Source organism: Amblyomma americanum, chromosome 8 (assembly GCF_052857255.1).
Source record: "Amblyomma americanum isolate KBUSLIRL-KWMA chromosome 8, ASM5285725v1, whole genome shotgun sequence".
In the NCBI taxonomy this organism is placed as follows: Eukaryota; Metazoa; Arthropoda; class Arachnida; order Ixodida; family Ixodidae; genus Amblyomma; species Amblyomma americanum.
Window position 1 is genome coordinate 37,272,297 of NC_135504.1, and position 14,010 is coordinate 37,286,306.

Below are 14,010 nucleotides of genomic sequence, written 5' to 3' on the forward strand. Positions count from 1 at the left end.
GTACAAACGACGACGACAGCGACCAACTTTTCCACTCCTGTCCAACAGAGGACAGCACCAACGGCGAAACGCTAATTCGCCCGTGTGCTGTGCGATGTCAGTGCACATACGTTAAAGATCCCCAGGTGGTCGAAATTATTCCGGAGCTCTCCATTACGGCACCTCTTTCTTCTTACACTCCCTCCTTTATCCCTACCCTTACGGCGTGGTTCAGGTGTCCGCCGATATGCGACAGATATACTGCGTCATTTCCTTTCACCAAAAAAAATGGATTTTTTTTCGGGATAGAAAAATTGGGTTTGGGGGAAAGGAAATGGCTGCGTTTTTATGGAGGAAAAACGCTAAGGCGCCTGTGTGCTGTGCGATGTCAGTGCACGTTAAAGATCCCCAGGTGGTCGAAATTTTTCCGGAGCCCTCCACTACGGCACCTCTGCGTTTTTATGGAGGAAAAACGCTAAGGCGCCCGTGTGCTGTGCGATGTCAGTGCACGTTAAAGATCCCCAGGTGGTCGAAATTATTCCGAAGCCCTCCACTACGGCACCTCTCTTCGTTTCTTCTTTCACTCCCCTCCTTTACCCTTCCCTTACGGCGCGGTTCAGGTGTCCAACGATATATGAGACAGATACTGCGCCATTTCCTTTCCCCCAAAAACCAATTATTATTATTATTATTAAAGGAAATGGCGCTTCTGACAGATACTGCGCCATTTCCTTTCCCCCAAAAACCAATTATTATTATTATTATTATTAAAGGAAATGGCGCTTCTGTCTCACATATCGACGGACACCTGAACTGCGCCGTAATGGAAGGAATAAAGGAGGGAATGAAAGAAGAAAGAGGTAATGGTGGTGGTGAAAGCATTTATTTGAATATTGCAGAGAGGTTGCGCGGGGAGCAATCCCTATAGTGGTCCGCTCCCTTTACAGTACTAGGTGGAGTCCCTTATTCAGAGACCCCATTGGTCTGGGCCGCCACTCGAGCTCGCTGAACTAGGGCTAGCTTGTTGGGCCGGTAGGTACAGGCAGAAAGAGGTGCCGTAGTGGAGGGCTCCGGAATAATTTCGACCTCCCCGGGATCTTTTAACGAGCACTGACATCGCACAGCACACGGGCGCCTTAGCGTTTTGCCACCATCGAAACGCGGCCGCCGCGGTCGGGTTCGAACCCGCGGGTACTCCGGATCAGTAGCCGAGCGCTCTATCCACTGAGCCACCGCGGCGGAATAGAAATGGAGAATAATAATAATAATAATAATAATTGGTTTTTGAGGAAAGGAAATGGCGCAGTATCTGTCTCATATATATTTGGACACCTGAACCACGCCGTAAGGGAAGGGATAAAGGAGGGAGTGAAAGAAAGGAAGGATAGGTGCCGTAGTGGAGGGCTGCGGAATAATTTCGACCACCTGGGGATCTTTACGTGCACTGACATCGCATAGCACACGGGCGCCCTAGACATGGAGAATGAAAATTAGTTTTTGAGGAAAGGAAATTGCGCAGTAGCACAGGCGCCTTCGTTTCAGTGGAGGCGAAACGCAAAGGCGTCTGTGTGCTGCGCGATGTTAGTGCACGTTCAAGATCCCCAGGTGGTCGAAATTATTCCGGAACCCTCCACTATGGCACCTCTTCCTCTCTCTTCTGAGCCGCCGCGGCGGGTCGAACACGCCTTTTTCGTGTCAGCAGCCGAGCGCCATAACAATTGAGCGACGGCGGCGGAATGGAATAATAATAATCATAATTGGTTTTTTTTTGGGAAAGGAAATGGCGCAGTATCTGTCTCATATTTCGTTGGACACCTGAACCGCGCCGTAAGGGAAGGAATAAAGGAGGGACTGAAAGAAGAAAGGAATAGGTGCCGTAGTGGAGGGCTCCGGAATAATTTCGACCACCTGGGGATCTTTAACGTGCACTGACATCGCACAGCGCACGGGCGCGTTAGCATTTTTCCTCCATAAAAACGCAGCCGCCGCGGTCGTGTTAGGAAAGGAAATGGAGCAGTTACACGGGCGCCTTCGTTTCAATGGAGGCGAAACGCAAAGGCGTCCGTGTGCTGCGCAATGTTAGTGCACGTTAAAGATCCCCAGGTGGTCGAAATTATTCCGGAGCCCTCCACTATGGCACCTCTTTCTCTCTCTCTTCTTTCACGCACACCTACCTCCTTTTCCTTACGGCCCGTCGTTCGGGTGGTTCCAGTGCCCACGGAGATACGCGAGACTATTACTGCGCACTTTTTTTCCTTCAGAAACAAATTTTCATTTTTTTAATGGCCTGATCGATCTTAAAGATCACAATTTATTTTAAATTTATTTATTTCTCTGAACAAAGCCTTTTGCACTTTATTTGTTGTGAGAGGGCGCAGCGGCGCTTTAACATGGCTGCGCCCATGTAATTCATTTGTGCGTGCCTTCAAATACACGGTGTATTTGATAGCCGGGGGTCCAAGTGCTCACGCTGCTGAAGCCGATGACATCTGCACTGGCCTTCGTGAATAGGTTTCTTCTTCACCCCCGGACAACAGTTCGGTCTTGCAGCTCCTCCCATACGAATGCAGCCGATCGATTGTTGAAGATCATAGACAGCATGCCGAAGGTACCGACTGCTGCCATACAACTAAGAACCCAGCGGATCAACGCTAAAGCCAAGAACGCTAATAGACCCAAACCTCGGCCGTCAGAAATATCACTCTGGGTGCTTGGCAATGGAGGCCCAGGAAATCCTCAGTCCCTTTATGTCAGCACGGACCAAGCGCGGTAAGTTTTTGACTTCGTCCATGGGTCCAAGGGTTCTGCTCTGTCCTTGTAGCTCATAATAAGGAATAACTGACGCAACGTTCGAGAAATTCTTGTTAAAGGGCTACAAACTTTAACAACGTTTTGTTTCAATCGACTCGACCGTATTTAAGTAGTACTACATTGCCGCACTAAGCCACGGCATCTACTGATAAGTGACAACTTTTGTACGGAGGTTTTATAAACTCACTGCGCGTTCCTGGTAGTTCGTGCTTTATCTGAAGTCTGTCGCACAAGTTGATTCACGAGGGAAACCTTGTGGGGCTGAAATCTTGCGTTTATCTCGCTGCAGCTACTTGTTCAATTGCGGAGAAGGCACCCAGAGGCTGGCGACTGAGCACAAGTAAGGGTTATGCCGCGTTTTACGACTCTGCCTTCAGGCACGAACGCATTGTTTGCACCATCTATTCACATGAACCTCTTTTCAGGGTGAAGCTGGCAAAATTGGAGCACCTTTTCTTCACCCATAACAAATGGAAAAACCTGGGCGGCCTGCCTGGTTAGTTTTTCCTTATATGTTACCCATGAAGAATTCCTCATGGAAGGCTTTGAGTGATTTTTTTTGACGGCAACTGTAAAAAAATTGAAATTAGAGAAATGCGGGCAAAATATATTTGCCTAAAGGAAAGCAATTAAATGGGCGAGTTGTGGCTGTGATGAAAAGTGCATGTTCCTTTTTGCAGGTCTCGCCTTGACAGTGCAAGACATTGGGGTGCCAGAGTTCTTTATCCATGGCCCGGTTAACATGGTAAGTGTAAAGATATTTAGGTACAGATGGTGACAGTAACGCACCATAATCACAGCATCTTGGTTTCATGTCCTGCATTGTATTGATGGTAATGTAGTACAACAATGACACATATTTGTGAAAGATTCACCTTGCCTAATCTGTGCATGTCAATTCTATTGGCACCAATGCTATGGCTATACCCCATTGAGTGTGAGTGCTTTCGTGTACAATTTTTTCCTCTGCTTTCAGGAGCAGCTGTTTGACATGACCAGAGGATTCATGGTACTGCAAAACGTAACAATAAGTATGTTTTGAAACTGTATTAAACTTTTTCACAAGTCAGACCAGATTTTTGACTATGATTTCACTGCATTTTATGAAACTTGCTGCTAAGCATTTTTATTAGCTTCGTAACATGCATTTATGCTTTTGGCTAGCTTAAATGCTTCATCTTTGTGAAGTTTGTTATGTGTAGCTTGGCATTGGCGGTAATGGAAGCATGCATATTTTTCTTTTCTTGTATAGCCAAGAGGAATCCCTCAGACAAGGTGTTTTCAGACAACTGTATGGAGGTTGTTTATGTTCCCTTGTTCCCTGAAGATACTGTTGGTTCTCCTGGAAGTGGTGAGAGAAGTGGTATGTATGTTTCTTACTGCACTGTCCTCTTGGAGTAGTGACACTGCATTTGAGGAAACGCAATACTATACTTTGCTTATGTTAACACATTTAAATTCACTAGTACACTGCAGATGGGCAGGTCCTGTGGGTTGCTCAGGCTGCCTACATCGACTTCATCTTGATCTACCGACAAAATTTCAGTGAAGCAATTTGAAGTGTTTGGGTGATTCTGAGCAGAAAACCGACGTTACCTTTTCTTTCTGTTAATAACACCGCTGTGATCACATCTTGGCAAAAGATTGGGCGAGGTGAATCTTTCTTAGTCTTTCACCTTTCTTGTTGTGTGAGCCTTTCCTTTTCCATTCACCTTTGTTGGTTTTTAACATCCACCTGCACTATCGGTGTACAGGTAAAAGGCAAAGGAGGTGTTCGCAAGATGATCCTGACAGTACCCCTGTTGTGGCTTACATCTGTAAGGTGAGCCTGCCTGTCCCAAATTCATTTGAGTGTGTTGTCAGTTTTACTACAGTTTGGCAAAATTGTCTTGCCTTACTTCAGCGTATTTACATTTGCATTGCTTTCAGAGATGGGTGTAAATACATCTCCTGGTTTAATTGTTGTCTGGCGTCAGCTATGGTTTTACAGAGAAGGGGCAGTTATTGGTTCCTTTTGTTTAATGCCACGGCTATTTGGGATATTTGCGTGTTTTGTCCAAAATGCCACATCATGTAGCCTGTGACCAGGACGACAGAAATACCACAACACAGGTGCTGATTGTCAACTGTCGTCTCGTCTTTGCGCTGTTACTAACATGCTCATCAACCAACAAGCCCAACTCATCGATCTTTTGCAGTACAAAGTTTTATAAGCTGTCAGCCATAAAAAAAGGAAGTTTCTTGGCTATGTGCTGCCTCTTCATGTGTTCATTGTGCAGGAGTGCAGTGCTTGCATTGTGCCATACAGACACAGTATATTTCTTGCTTGCTATTTTATGCTTGCATGTAGGGATGACGATTACTTTGTTTCCATGTGGTACAGTTGCTGTCTTACTCATGCACATATTTACTGGCTACCTCTAATACTCGCCATGGATGCCAGTTAATTTCTTTCAACAGTGCCGATCAGGCAATGTGACAGAAACGGCTGTCCATTCATCGTGTTCTGGGAAGTGTTCTGAAGCCCCTCAGACACTTTTAATTGCTACCAATGCACTTTTGACCGCTCCATTCAGACGGTCTACATAAGCGGGGTGGGTGCGATGCATTCACTGGAAAGCAATGCATTGAACGTTGTAGTGCGGCGATGGTCTTAGTTTGTTTCTCTGCAACTCGTCTTGACAAAAATGTTGAAGTCAGTTCTGCTTTTCTTAGAAATGATGTTTTATTAAATTGGTTACTTATGCCAGTTCGTGTGCGATGTTCAGAATATTTTCTTAAAAATCCTTGGTTTGCCTCACCATGAATGACTGATTTGCACTTCGACAAAAGTGACAGTTTTATTGGAAATTTCCAATTTTAGGCTACACACCGATATCATATTTTTGCAGAGGAAAAAGAAATTACTGCCCCTCATTTTCTTTCAGCCTCACAGCCGGCCAGGACAACTGAACCTTGAGAAGTGCGTCAGCTTCGGAGTGCCCCCGTAAGTTATCCAACATTGATGCATCACTGCGAAACTGCAGTTGTGCCAAGTAAAAGGCTAGAGTTCCTTGACAGCACTTTGTCAGACCTTGAGCATTGCTAGTTGTAGCAGTTGAGGGGAGATATGGGTTTTAAATTAAAAAAAAAAATTTTTTTGTCCAATGTGAATGAAACTTCAGTCTTTACCAGTTTTTCTTGCTCATTTCAGTTCTGCACTTACTTTTTTGATAGCTGCTATGGTTTAAAAAAAAGTCTAAAAAAAACAAAGGGTACTTTTTACGAGGTTTTTTGGCAATTTCTTCTTGCCAAAAAAAAAAAAATGCAAGTGTGTGGCCATAATGCAAAAACATGCTGTACAGGATGATGCTATTCTTATTCCTCTAAAAGCAATTTATAGGTAATAAGACGGACTGAGGTTTACTGTAAATGTTCTTGTTTAATTTTCTCTCGTTACTACTTCAGTTGTAATTCGCAAAATGATACTTAATTGTGAACAAGATTATGCTTATCTGCATATGAACAGAAACAGGCCTGCTTTGGGCAAATTATGTTCAGACACTTTTGTGTTAATTTTTCTTTATGTGTGTGTGCAGTGGCCCCTTGTTAGGTGAACTCAAGTCGGGCCGGGACGTGACGCTTCCAAATGGCACAGTTGTAAGTGGTTGCTTTTTTGTGATGTCCACACAAGTATCGTCACTTTCTTCTCCGCTCTTTGGGTGCCACAATAAAGCATTTTTCCTACCTAGTTAATTTATCATCTACAACGATGTTGCAGCATTTTGATGCATCGTGATATAGGAACTATGCTTGTATTTAGATAGAGCAATAGTATATTGAAACAGAGAGGAGTTGCTTGCACTGTGGTTTGCATTTGCTGAAAAACAAACAGCTGCATGGCAGCATAACGCACCTACATTAAATGTGTGAAATGTAATGCATATTCAGAAACACTCTAAAAAATTTGAACGCATTTTATAGCTCTTTAGTACCGTAACACTAGAGCACCAAAGTGCTTAAGTGCTTCTTTTGCTTTTTTATTTATTGTGCAAAAAAAATTTGTGAAGGTATTCATGAAACTCTATTTTCAAGATCAGTGAGGAAAATTACAAGCAAGTCTGAGCCTTGCTTTTCAAGGAAAATCTAGAACTGAAAGGACAATAAACGCAGTTGGTTTGTTGCCTGGTGGTGAATTGAACATCATGCAGATATGCATAATATCATGAACATCATGCAGATATGCAGAGCTCGCTGTGTGCATAATGACACCGTTTGTGTTTTGTCTTAATCGAAACAGTACTGCCAAGTCAGCATGCACAGTTTAAAAACAGTGTGAATGTAGGACATAAAGAATGTTTGCATTGTGACAAAGTGAGTAGTTTACTTGTGTGGATAGTTTCTGCTCCATGAAGTGTTTGGTTTATGGGGGTTTAACGTCCCAAAGCAACTCAGGCTATGAGGGACGTCGTAGTGAAGGGCTCAGGAAATTTCGATCACCTGGGGCTCTTTAACATGCACTGACATCTCACAGTACGCGGGCCTCTAGAATTTCGCCTCCATCAAAATTCAACTGCCACGGCCAGGATCGAACCCATGTCTTTCGGGTCAGCAGCTGAACGCCATAACCACTGAGCCAGCACAGCGGCTTCTCCATGAAGTGTGCATGCTTAAAGGGGAGCTCCGGAGGTTTCTTTGGAGGTTGCCATATTTTAATGATACATAATGTAGGTTTTTCTCTCGTTCCTGATTACTTCCACTAAGCTTGGCAGCCATGAGACGTTTAATTCAGGCACAAACCCATTTTTCAGTTTGCGTTGTTTCAGTAGCCTCTGCTCATATAATTTCTACAGGCAACACTGAATTTTCAACGTCACAAACATTCCCTGCACTTTAATACAGGCTCCTCTCTTCACTAACAAGACTTTGAGGCTTGGATTAGGTTGTCTCGTGTATTTTATGAAAGGACTGATCAGTTTCAGTCACTATTTCACCCATTCAATGTGCATACTAGTGATTTGCTAGTAATGTTTGTGACATCATTACTGCATCATGCAAAGCATCGTCCCTGACCACAGACTGAGCTTCAGTTTGATGTTTTTACTGTTTTAATATGGTTCCACTTGCTATTTTGAAAAACGGCTTCTTGCGGCAGAGAGAGGGAACTCGAAAGAATGATAAGACTATCAATTTCAAGGGTCCCTGAAAAGGGTGGTTGAGGTTGGCTGTAAAATGCTTGCATTATGTAGAGTGCAGGCCACCGAGTGTTCATGCCGCATGCAAGACCTCAAAAGCGACCCCATAATTTACAACACGTTTGAAAATTCCCGCTTCCGTGCCTTGCGGTGACCAGAGGTGCTGGTCTTTCACTTGAATCCGTGTGCAAAGCGTTGTGCAGCTACATCAGCAGCAGAGGGCTAGCAATTGTTTACCATGCCAACTCTCAGACGTCACGCAGCTACCATAGCCGCGTCCACTTCGGTGGATCAGGAAGCTCCGCCTTCCCCGGGGAATTTCTATGCGTGTCAGCAGCCGGTGGAGGAGCTGAGTGGGCGGGGCCAGCACTGGAGCGCCCGCATTTCAATGTGCAAAAAGTGACGAGGGGAGGGAAAGGTGCAGAGACGTGGAAATTCAAGCTTTGACTACAGATAACTCAGCTTCCACAAAACGCATTAAAAAAATTCTTGCTGGAGGACATTCGTGAAGCAGCATCCTTTAACATCCTAGGCATACTGCAACTTTACTACGAGCTCCTTTCAAGAGACCCTTTAATACATTCCAGAAAACCTCCAGCATTGCGCTTTAAAATGCCACTGAGAACAACTCCATCTAATTATTGTTTTTAGTAGAAATTGATTCTATTGCTCTTTCTGAGTGTTATGTTGATATTTGTCCATCAGCAAAAGAGAATTTATTGCTCAGAAAAATGCGTTTAATAATTTGTTTGCCGTTTGATTCAAACTCGTGTGTAGACATCACGAGTTCACTTGCATACGCAGTTTACTTGCGAAATTAACCGGTTGTAGCCGCACTTGTATTTCATTTCATAGCCTTTTCTGGCTTACAAAATAAACTTTTTTTTAGCTAAAGTAGCATTTTTGTCATCACGCTGTGGTAATCTGTCGGTACAGGCCAACTTCAGCTTGCGTTCAGTGTCCCTTCAAGAGGCACCTTCGATGTAGATGTTAATCACATGTTCTTTTTAGTCAACTCTTGAGCGCTTTCTACACCTACAGGTCTGTTGATTGGGGAAGCTATTCGACTGGTGTAATGAGTTTTCCTCTGTTTTGTCTGTGAAGGTGAAGTCTTCCGATGTGGTGTCCCCTGAGGAGGCTGGTCCAGTCTTTGTAGGTAAGTAGCTGCCTTCATGTCAAATGCAGTTGCTACTGCCTATTTTCAGCATTTTTGTTTGATTTTAGCTCTGCTTGGCTAGTTTCAGTTGCAAAGTGAAAGCTTCACTGGCAACAGTTACCGTGATGGATTCTTTTAGCTTTTGGAGTGGTTTTTTGACCCGCGTCATTGCAATGGCTGCTCTCTTTCCAGCAGCATAGTTTTCTGCTCTTTTCCTCAATGTAAGCTACCAGCCATCAATGTATCAGTTAATTGTTTGTGTATGTGTTGGTTCTTATCTGTTCTGCCTATGTTCATTATTGTGAGTTATGTCTGGTTTAATTTTGTTATATTTTTAATACACCAACTAAAGAGTGCTGAAGTGATGCGAAAGCCACATAATAAACATCAAATTTGCTGATTGCATCTTTAAATAACCTGTTGAGCCACAGTGCTTCTTTGAGCATGCAAATGGTTGGTATGGTTTGTTGCATCAAAGGTAACCAGCAAAATAAGCACTGTTAGTTCACACTGCCCAGCACACATACAATATGCAATACACTTTGCACATGCAAGTGTGGTGTGTCCGTCCATCTTCTAAGTGGCTAGCACCACCGCCGTCATTTGTCCTGATATGCTTGCAGCAAAGTCTCACCTTCTCACCTGCTACATAATGTACCTTGTGTGCCAGCAGATGTACTGCCCATTGCAGAGGCTCCCAAGCGAACACACTTGTGGTTGGAGTGCGTTTGCACACATATCCTGGTTACTGTGTCACCACATGGCTACGTGGTCACCATACTTAGAGGTGCATTGACTTGGCAACGTTTGCAACTAGTGGCACTAAGTGCAGTGAAAAAGTAGAGAGTTCTGAATGTTGCTTGCTGTGAGCGTATTTCAAGAAAACAAGATCTGCAACAGTTCATCAAGAAAACAAGAGCCGAAACAGTAGATATGCAACAGTTCATCGCCCGCGGTGGCTCAGTGGTTAGGGCTTTCCTGGGTTCGGAGTTCCTGGGTTTGAACCCCACCACAGCTGCTGCGTTTTTATGGCGGCAAAAAGCTAAGGTGCCCATGTGCTGTGTGATGTCAGTGCACATTAAAGATCTCCAGGTGGTGGAAATTATCCCAGAGCCCTCCACTAGGGCACCCCTCTCTTCCTTTCTTCTTTCACTCTCTCCTTTATCCCTTCCCTTACGGTGCTGAGTTTCAGATGTCCAACAATATATGAGACAGATACTGCCCCATTTCCTTTCCCAAAAACCAATTATTATTATTATTAGCAGTTCATGGAGGTGAAAATGAAAATTGGTTTTTAGGGAAAGGAAATGTGGCAGTATCTGTCTCACATATGGAGGGACACCAGAACAGGGGTCATAATTAAGGGAAGGGATAAAGGAGGGAGTGTAAGAAGAAAGAGGGGTCAAGGTGCAGGGGTGTTTTATAATAATAATAATAATAATTGGTTTTTGGGGAAAGGAAATGGTGCAGTATCTGTCTCATATATCCACCCTATAAAGAAGGGAGTGAAAGAAGAAAGAAAGAAAGAAAGAGGTGCCCTAGTGGAGGGCTGGGGAATATAATTTGGACCACTGACCACCTGGGGATCTTTAACATGCACTCACATGGTGCCTTAGGGTTTTGCCTCGATAAAAATGCAGCTGTAGCTGAGCCCTAACCACTGAGCCTTGCTGCAGGTAGGGGTGTTTTATGAAAGTTTGGTTTTGGGGGAAAGGAAATGGCACAGTATCTGTCTCACTGTATTGGCAGACACCTGAATGACACGATGAGTCAGTCCAGAGCTGGCCCCTCAGCTCCAAGGCTACAGAACAACACACAACGAGCTTAATGGCAGAGTGTGAGCTTAATGACAGAGTGCGGAGGTCGCTTGTTTCAGGTCTGAGTCATGAACTGAGCAAACACAGACCTTTAAGAACGATTTCTCTCCTTTTGTATAAAACGATGTATAAAACAGGCTGCCAGCCACTTTCTCTCTCTCCACCTATGCTCAAATCACTAGAGGCCCCCCCTTCGATGGAGCCAGACTTTAAGCACTGTCCGCGGGACTCTTGCAGTGGCGACAAACTTGTGCCTATCAAAGCTGTTTGACTTGTCAAAAATAAAGCTTCAGATAACGTTCACAACATTCTCATTGTGTCGGGGCACTCTATGTATGCAGTATTCAGTCTTATACAGTAGAATCTCACTTTTGTGAATCTCAAGGGACCACGAAAAATATTCATATCCACCAAAAATCGTTTAATCAGACACAGTTATAATCTATTTGCTGAAGCACAGGAAATGCATTCGCCAAAATCTGTTTGCCACTGACTATGTTTATTTATGGCCACTTGTCACCGTAAATAAACACCGTAATCATGGTTTGCGCTGAGTAACTGGTGATCATGGCGTTGACGGTATGCTGACCGCACTGCTCGTGGTCGCAGTTCTTGTGTTCCTATCAATGTAGGTACTCGGAAGAGTGTTCAAAATTCCATGTGCAAAGCATTTTGGCTAGGGAACTTTTTCAGTTCGTTTCATACTGAAAGTCACATCAGCCACGTTCATATTGCAGTTCTAATATTATGGCTAGTACTGTTATTTTTACTTGAACATTGACTTTTTTTCATTGATTTTTCTGTGTTGAGTGCACGAAAAATTTTTTGTTTTTTGTAAGCATTGCAGTGAATTTGATTGTTTATTTGTTTATAACTTTTAGTGGTTGAAGTCCCATCCGAAGACTACCTGAAATCACTCCTAGAAGCGGAGCCGTTTAAGAGCCACCAGATCACTGCAGGCCGTGATGAGGATGCTGCCAAGGTCGTCGTTCATTTCACGCCATCATCTGTCATGCGACACCCATCGTATGTGGAGTGGATCAAGAGGTGCAGTTTGCATTGCATTCATCCTGAATGGTGTACGCCAGTGTGTTTTTTCTGGTGATGGCAAATCTCCTGCAAGCAAAACTGCATTAAACATTCCAATTGCAATTGAAGTCGAAGTAGCAGAGCTAAATTGGTTGAACACGGGCATTCTGTTTATCAAATAGTATTATGTTCCTTTGTTTGGGGATCTATGCATCTGCCATTTAACTTGGGGTCCATGTTGAAGCAGGGTACAGGTTAATCCCAGTGCTGAAGTAGAAATATTGAAACACAGTGTTCAGCTATAGCTGCCATGTAGGATGGGAAATAGATAATGGGCACCAATTTTTTTGTTTTAGTATAAAAGGCTCAGCCGACGTTTTGGTTCACTCCATAAATCCTGGCACAGCAAAGCGTTTCGTTCTTTTGTGCACCTTTCCCACCTTGGAAATTTTCTTACGGTGCATTGACACTGGTGAAAAGCAATGGCCGCTAGAGGCCGCCCTGGTGGAGAGTTGTGGGCCGCTCGCTCGCTGCTGGATTTTCTACTTTTGCAATGATTTTCACAAAACTGCTGAACTGGTGAGCGGCATTTGTGATATATTTGGCTTCTCATTGCCAGTAAACTTAAAACTGACAGCAACATACATAGACAGTGACGTCATTCCCTGAAAAAGCTTGTTCCAAGTGAGATCCCTAGTAATGGTGAGCTGCAGGTTGCGCTCGCCACTAGGAACGCGGGTTATCGAGCTGCCTCTCGAAGTTTCCACTTGGACTGTGAGTTGCGGTATCTGCGACTTACTGATATACATAATTTTGGTAGATCCTTTTTTTTTTTTTCAGGTTGGCATTACATGTGAATGAGTACATTCTGGGGCTCTATCTAAAGTAATCTTATTAAGGAAAAAGTGCAGTGTGTGTAAATATATTTAAAATAAGTGTGAAAGTATTGAATTGTGCGCATGTATGTACAAGCAAAAGCGGATGCCCTGATAAAGCATTCTGCAGCATTGAAAATTGGGGGGTACGTATGCACCTTTAGTAGCAGCCTGGATTGTTTTTGCAGTGGTGTGTCTTGTAGCTTGTGTATGACCACTTGCGATTCACAGCAAAAATTGCGAAATATTTCCTTAGAAGGTCAGGTTTAAGTTTGTTTTTTACATGTTGGTTCGGCTGGTTTAGATAACAAGCCAATCCAAGCCTGGGTGGTGGTAAAAATAGGATGAAAATTTGAGTGTTCCCCATGCTTTAACCCTTTAATGTCTGAATTACAAAGAAAGCAAAGAAAAATGAATTAATACTTTCAGATTATGCTGGCTAATTTACCCATATCAAAACTTTGTTAGCGTCGTTAAAATTTGAGAAATCTGTAAGCAACCAGTTAGCAGCTATTATCATTTGGTACATTTTCTTTTGTGCAGCTAGTTCGAGCTGTGTGAAAAACCACAGTGAAGCCCACAAACCAACTCAATGGCCCAGGGACAGTAAATTTTTTATCCAGCAATTATCCCCCTATTTTTCGTGGAATATCAGTCAGAAAACGAGAGATGAGGAATTGTTGGATATTGGCACCTTTTTTTTTTTTCACACGGCTTTTCACAGTGATGCCCGACATTTTGCTGCTGAGAACGTGTTAACACCAAACTTTCTATCTAAGGCCCATGTAGTGGTGAGTAAGGGCCTAGTCTTTGGCGATCCCGCGAAAAATCTTGGATTTTGGTATTTTTTCGTGAAATTTTGCGTTAGCAGCCAGATTCAAATTTTTTGATGGTACTGTGTTTAGGAACATCAGTAGAAATGATATAACGATAGGAATCTGGTTGACTTAATCGTCTGAATTCCCTTGAATGGTAGAATCTGGTAACAAATGAAGGTCTTTTCGATGACTTGATAGCTATCCGGTCAAGCAAGCCAGCTTCTTGACCGCCAAGTTGGGGCTCTGGCAGCACCACGCTCACATGCTTGCATGGGAAGAATCACGATATTGACGCCTGCCGAAGAAGGCAATATTACCATATGCTCACAAATATGATGTTTTTCGTTAAGT

At 43.5% G+C, this 14,010-nt stretch overlaps 1 protein-coding gene across 1 annotated transcript in view; it reads left to right on the plus strand.

Moving 5' to 3' along the window:
• Positions 1-2,355: 2,355 nt before the first annotated feature.
• Positions 2,356-14,010, plus strand: part of RNaseZ (ribonuclease Z) — a 30,710-nt gene continuing 19,055 nt past the window's right edge. The window contains exons 1-11 of the mRNA XM_077634510.1: positions 2,356-2,748; positions 3,080-3,130; positions 3,216-3,286; positions 3,471-3,535; positions 3,767-3,821; positions 4,043-4,153; positions 4,545-4,612; positions 5,718-5,776; positions 6,369-6,429; positions 9,069-9,120; positions 11,819-11,984. Of these exons, the coding sequence (XP_077490636.1) occupies positions 2,462-2,748; positions 3,080-3,130; positions 3,216-3,286; positions 3,471-3,535; positions 3,767-3,821; positions 4,043-4,153; positions 4,545-4,612; positions 5,718-5,776; positions 6,369-6,429; positions 9,069-9,120; positions 11,819-11,984 (1,046 nt within the window). The 5' untranslated portion in view covers positions 2,356-2,461. The remainder of the gene's footprint in view (positions 2,749-3,079; positions 3,131-3,215; positions 3,287-3,470; positions 3,536-3,766; positions 3,822-4,042; positions 4,154-4,544; positions 4,613-5,717; positions 5,777-6,368; positions 6,430-9,068; positions 9,121-11,818; positions 11,985-14,010) is intronic.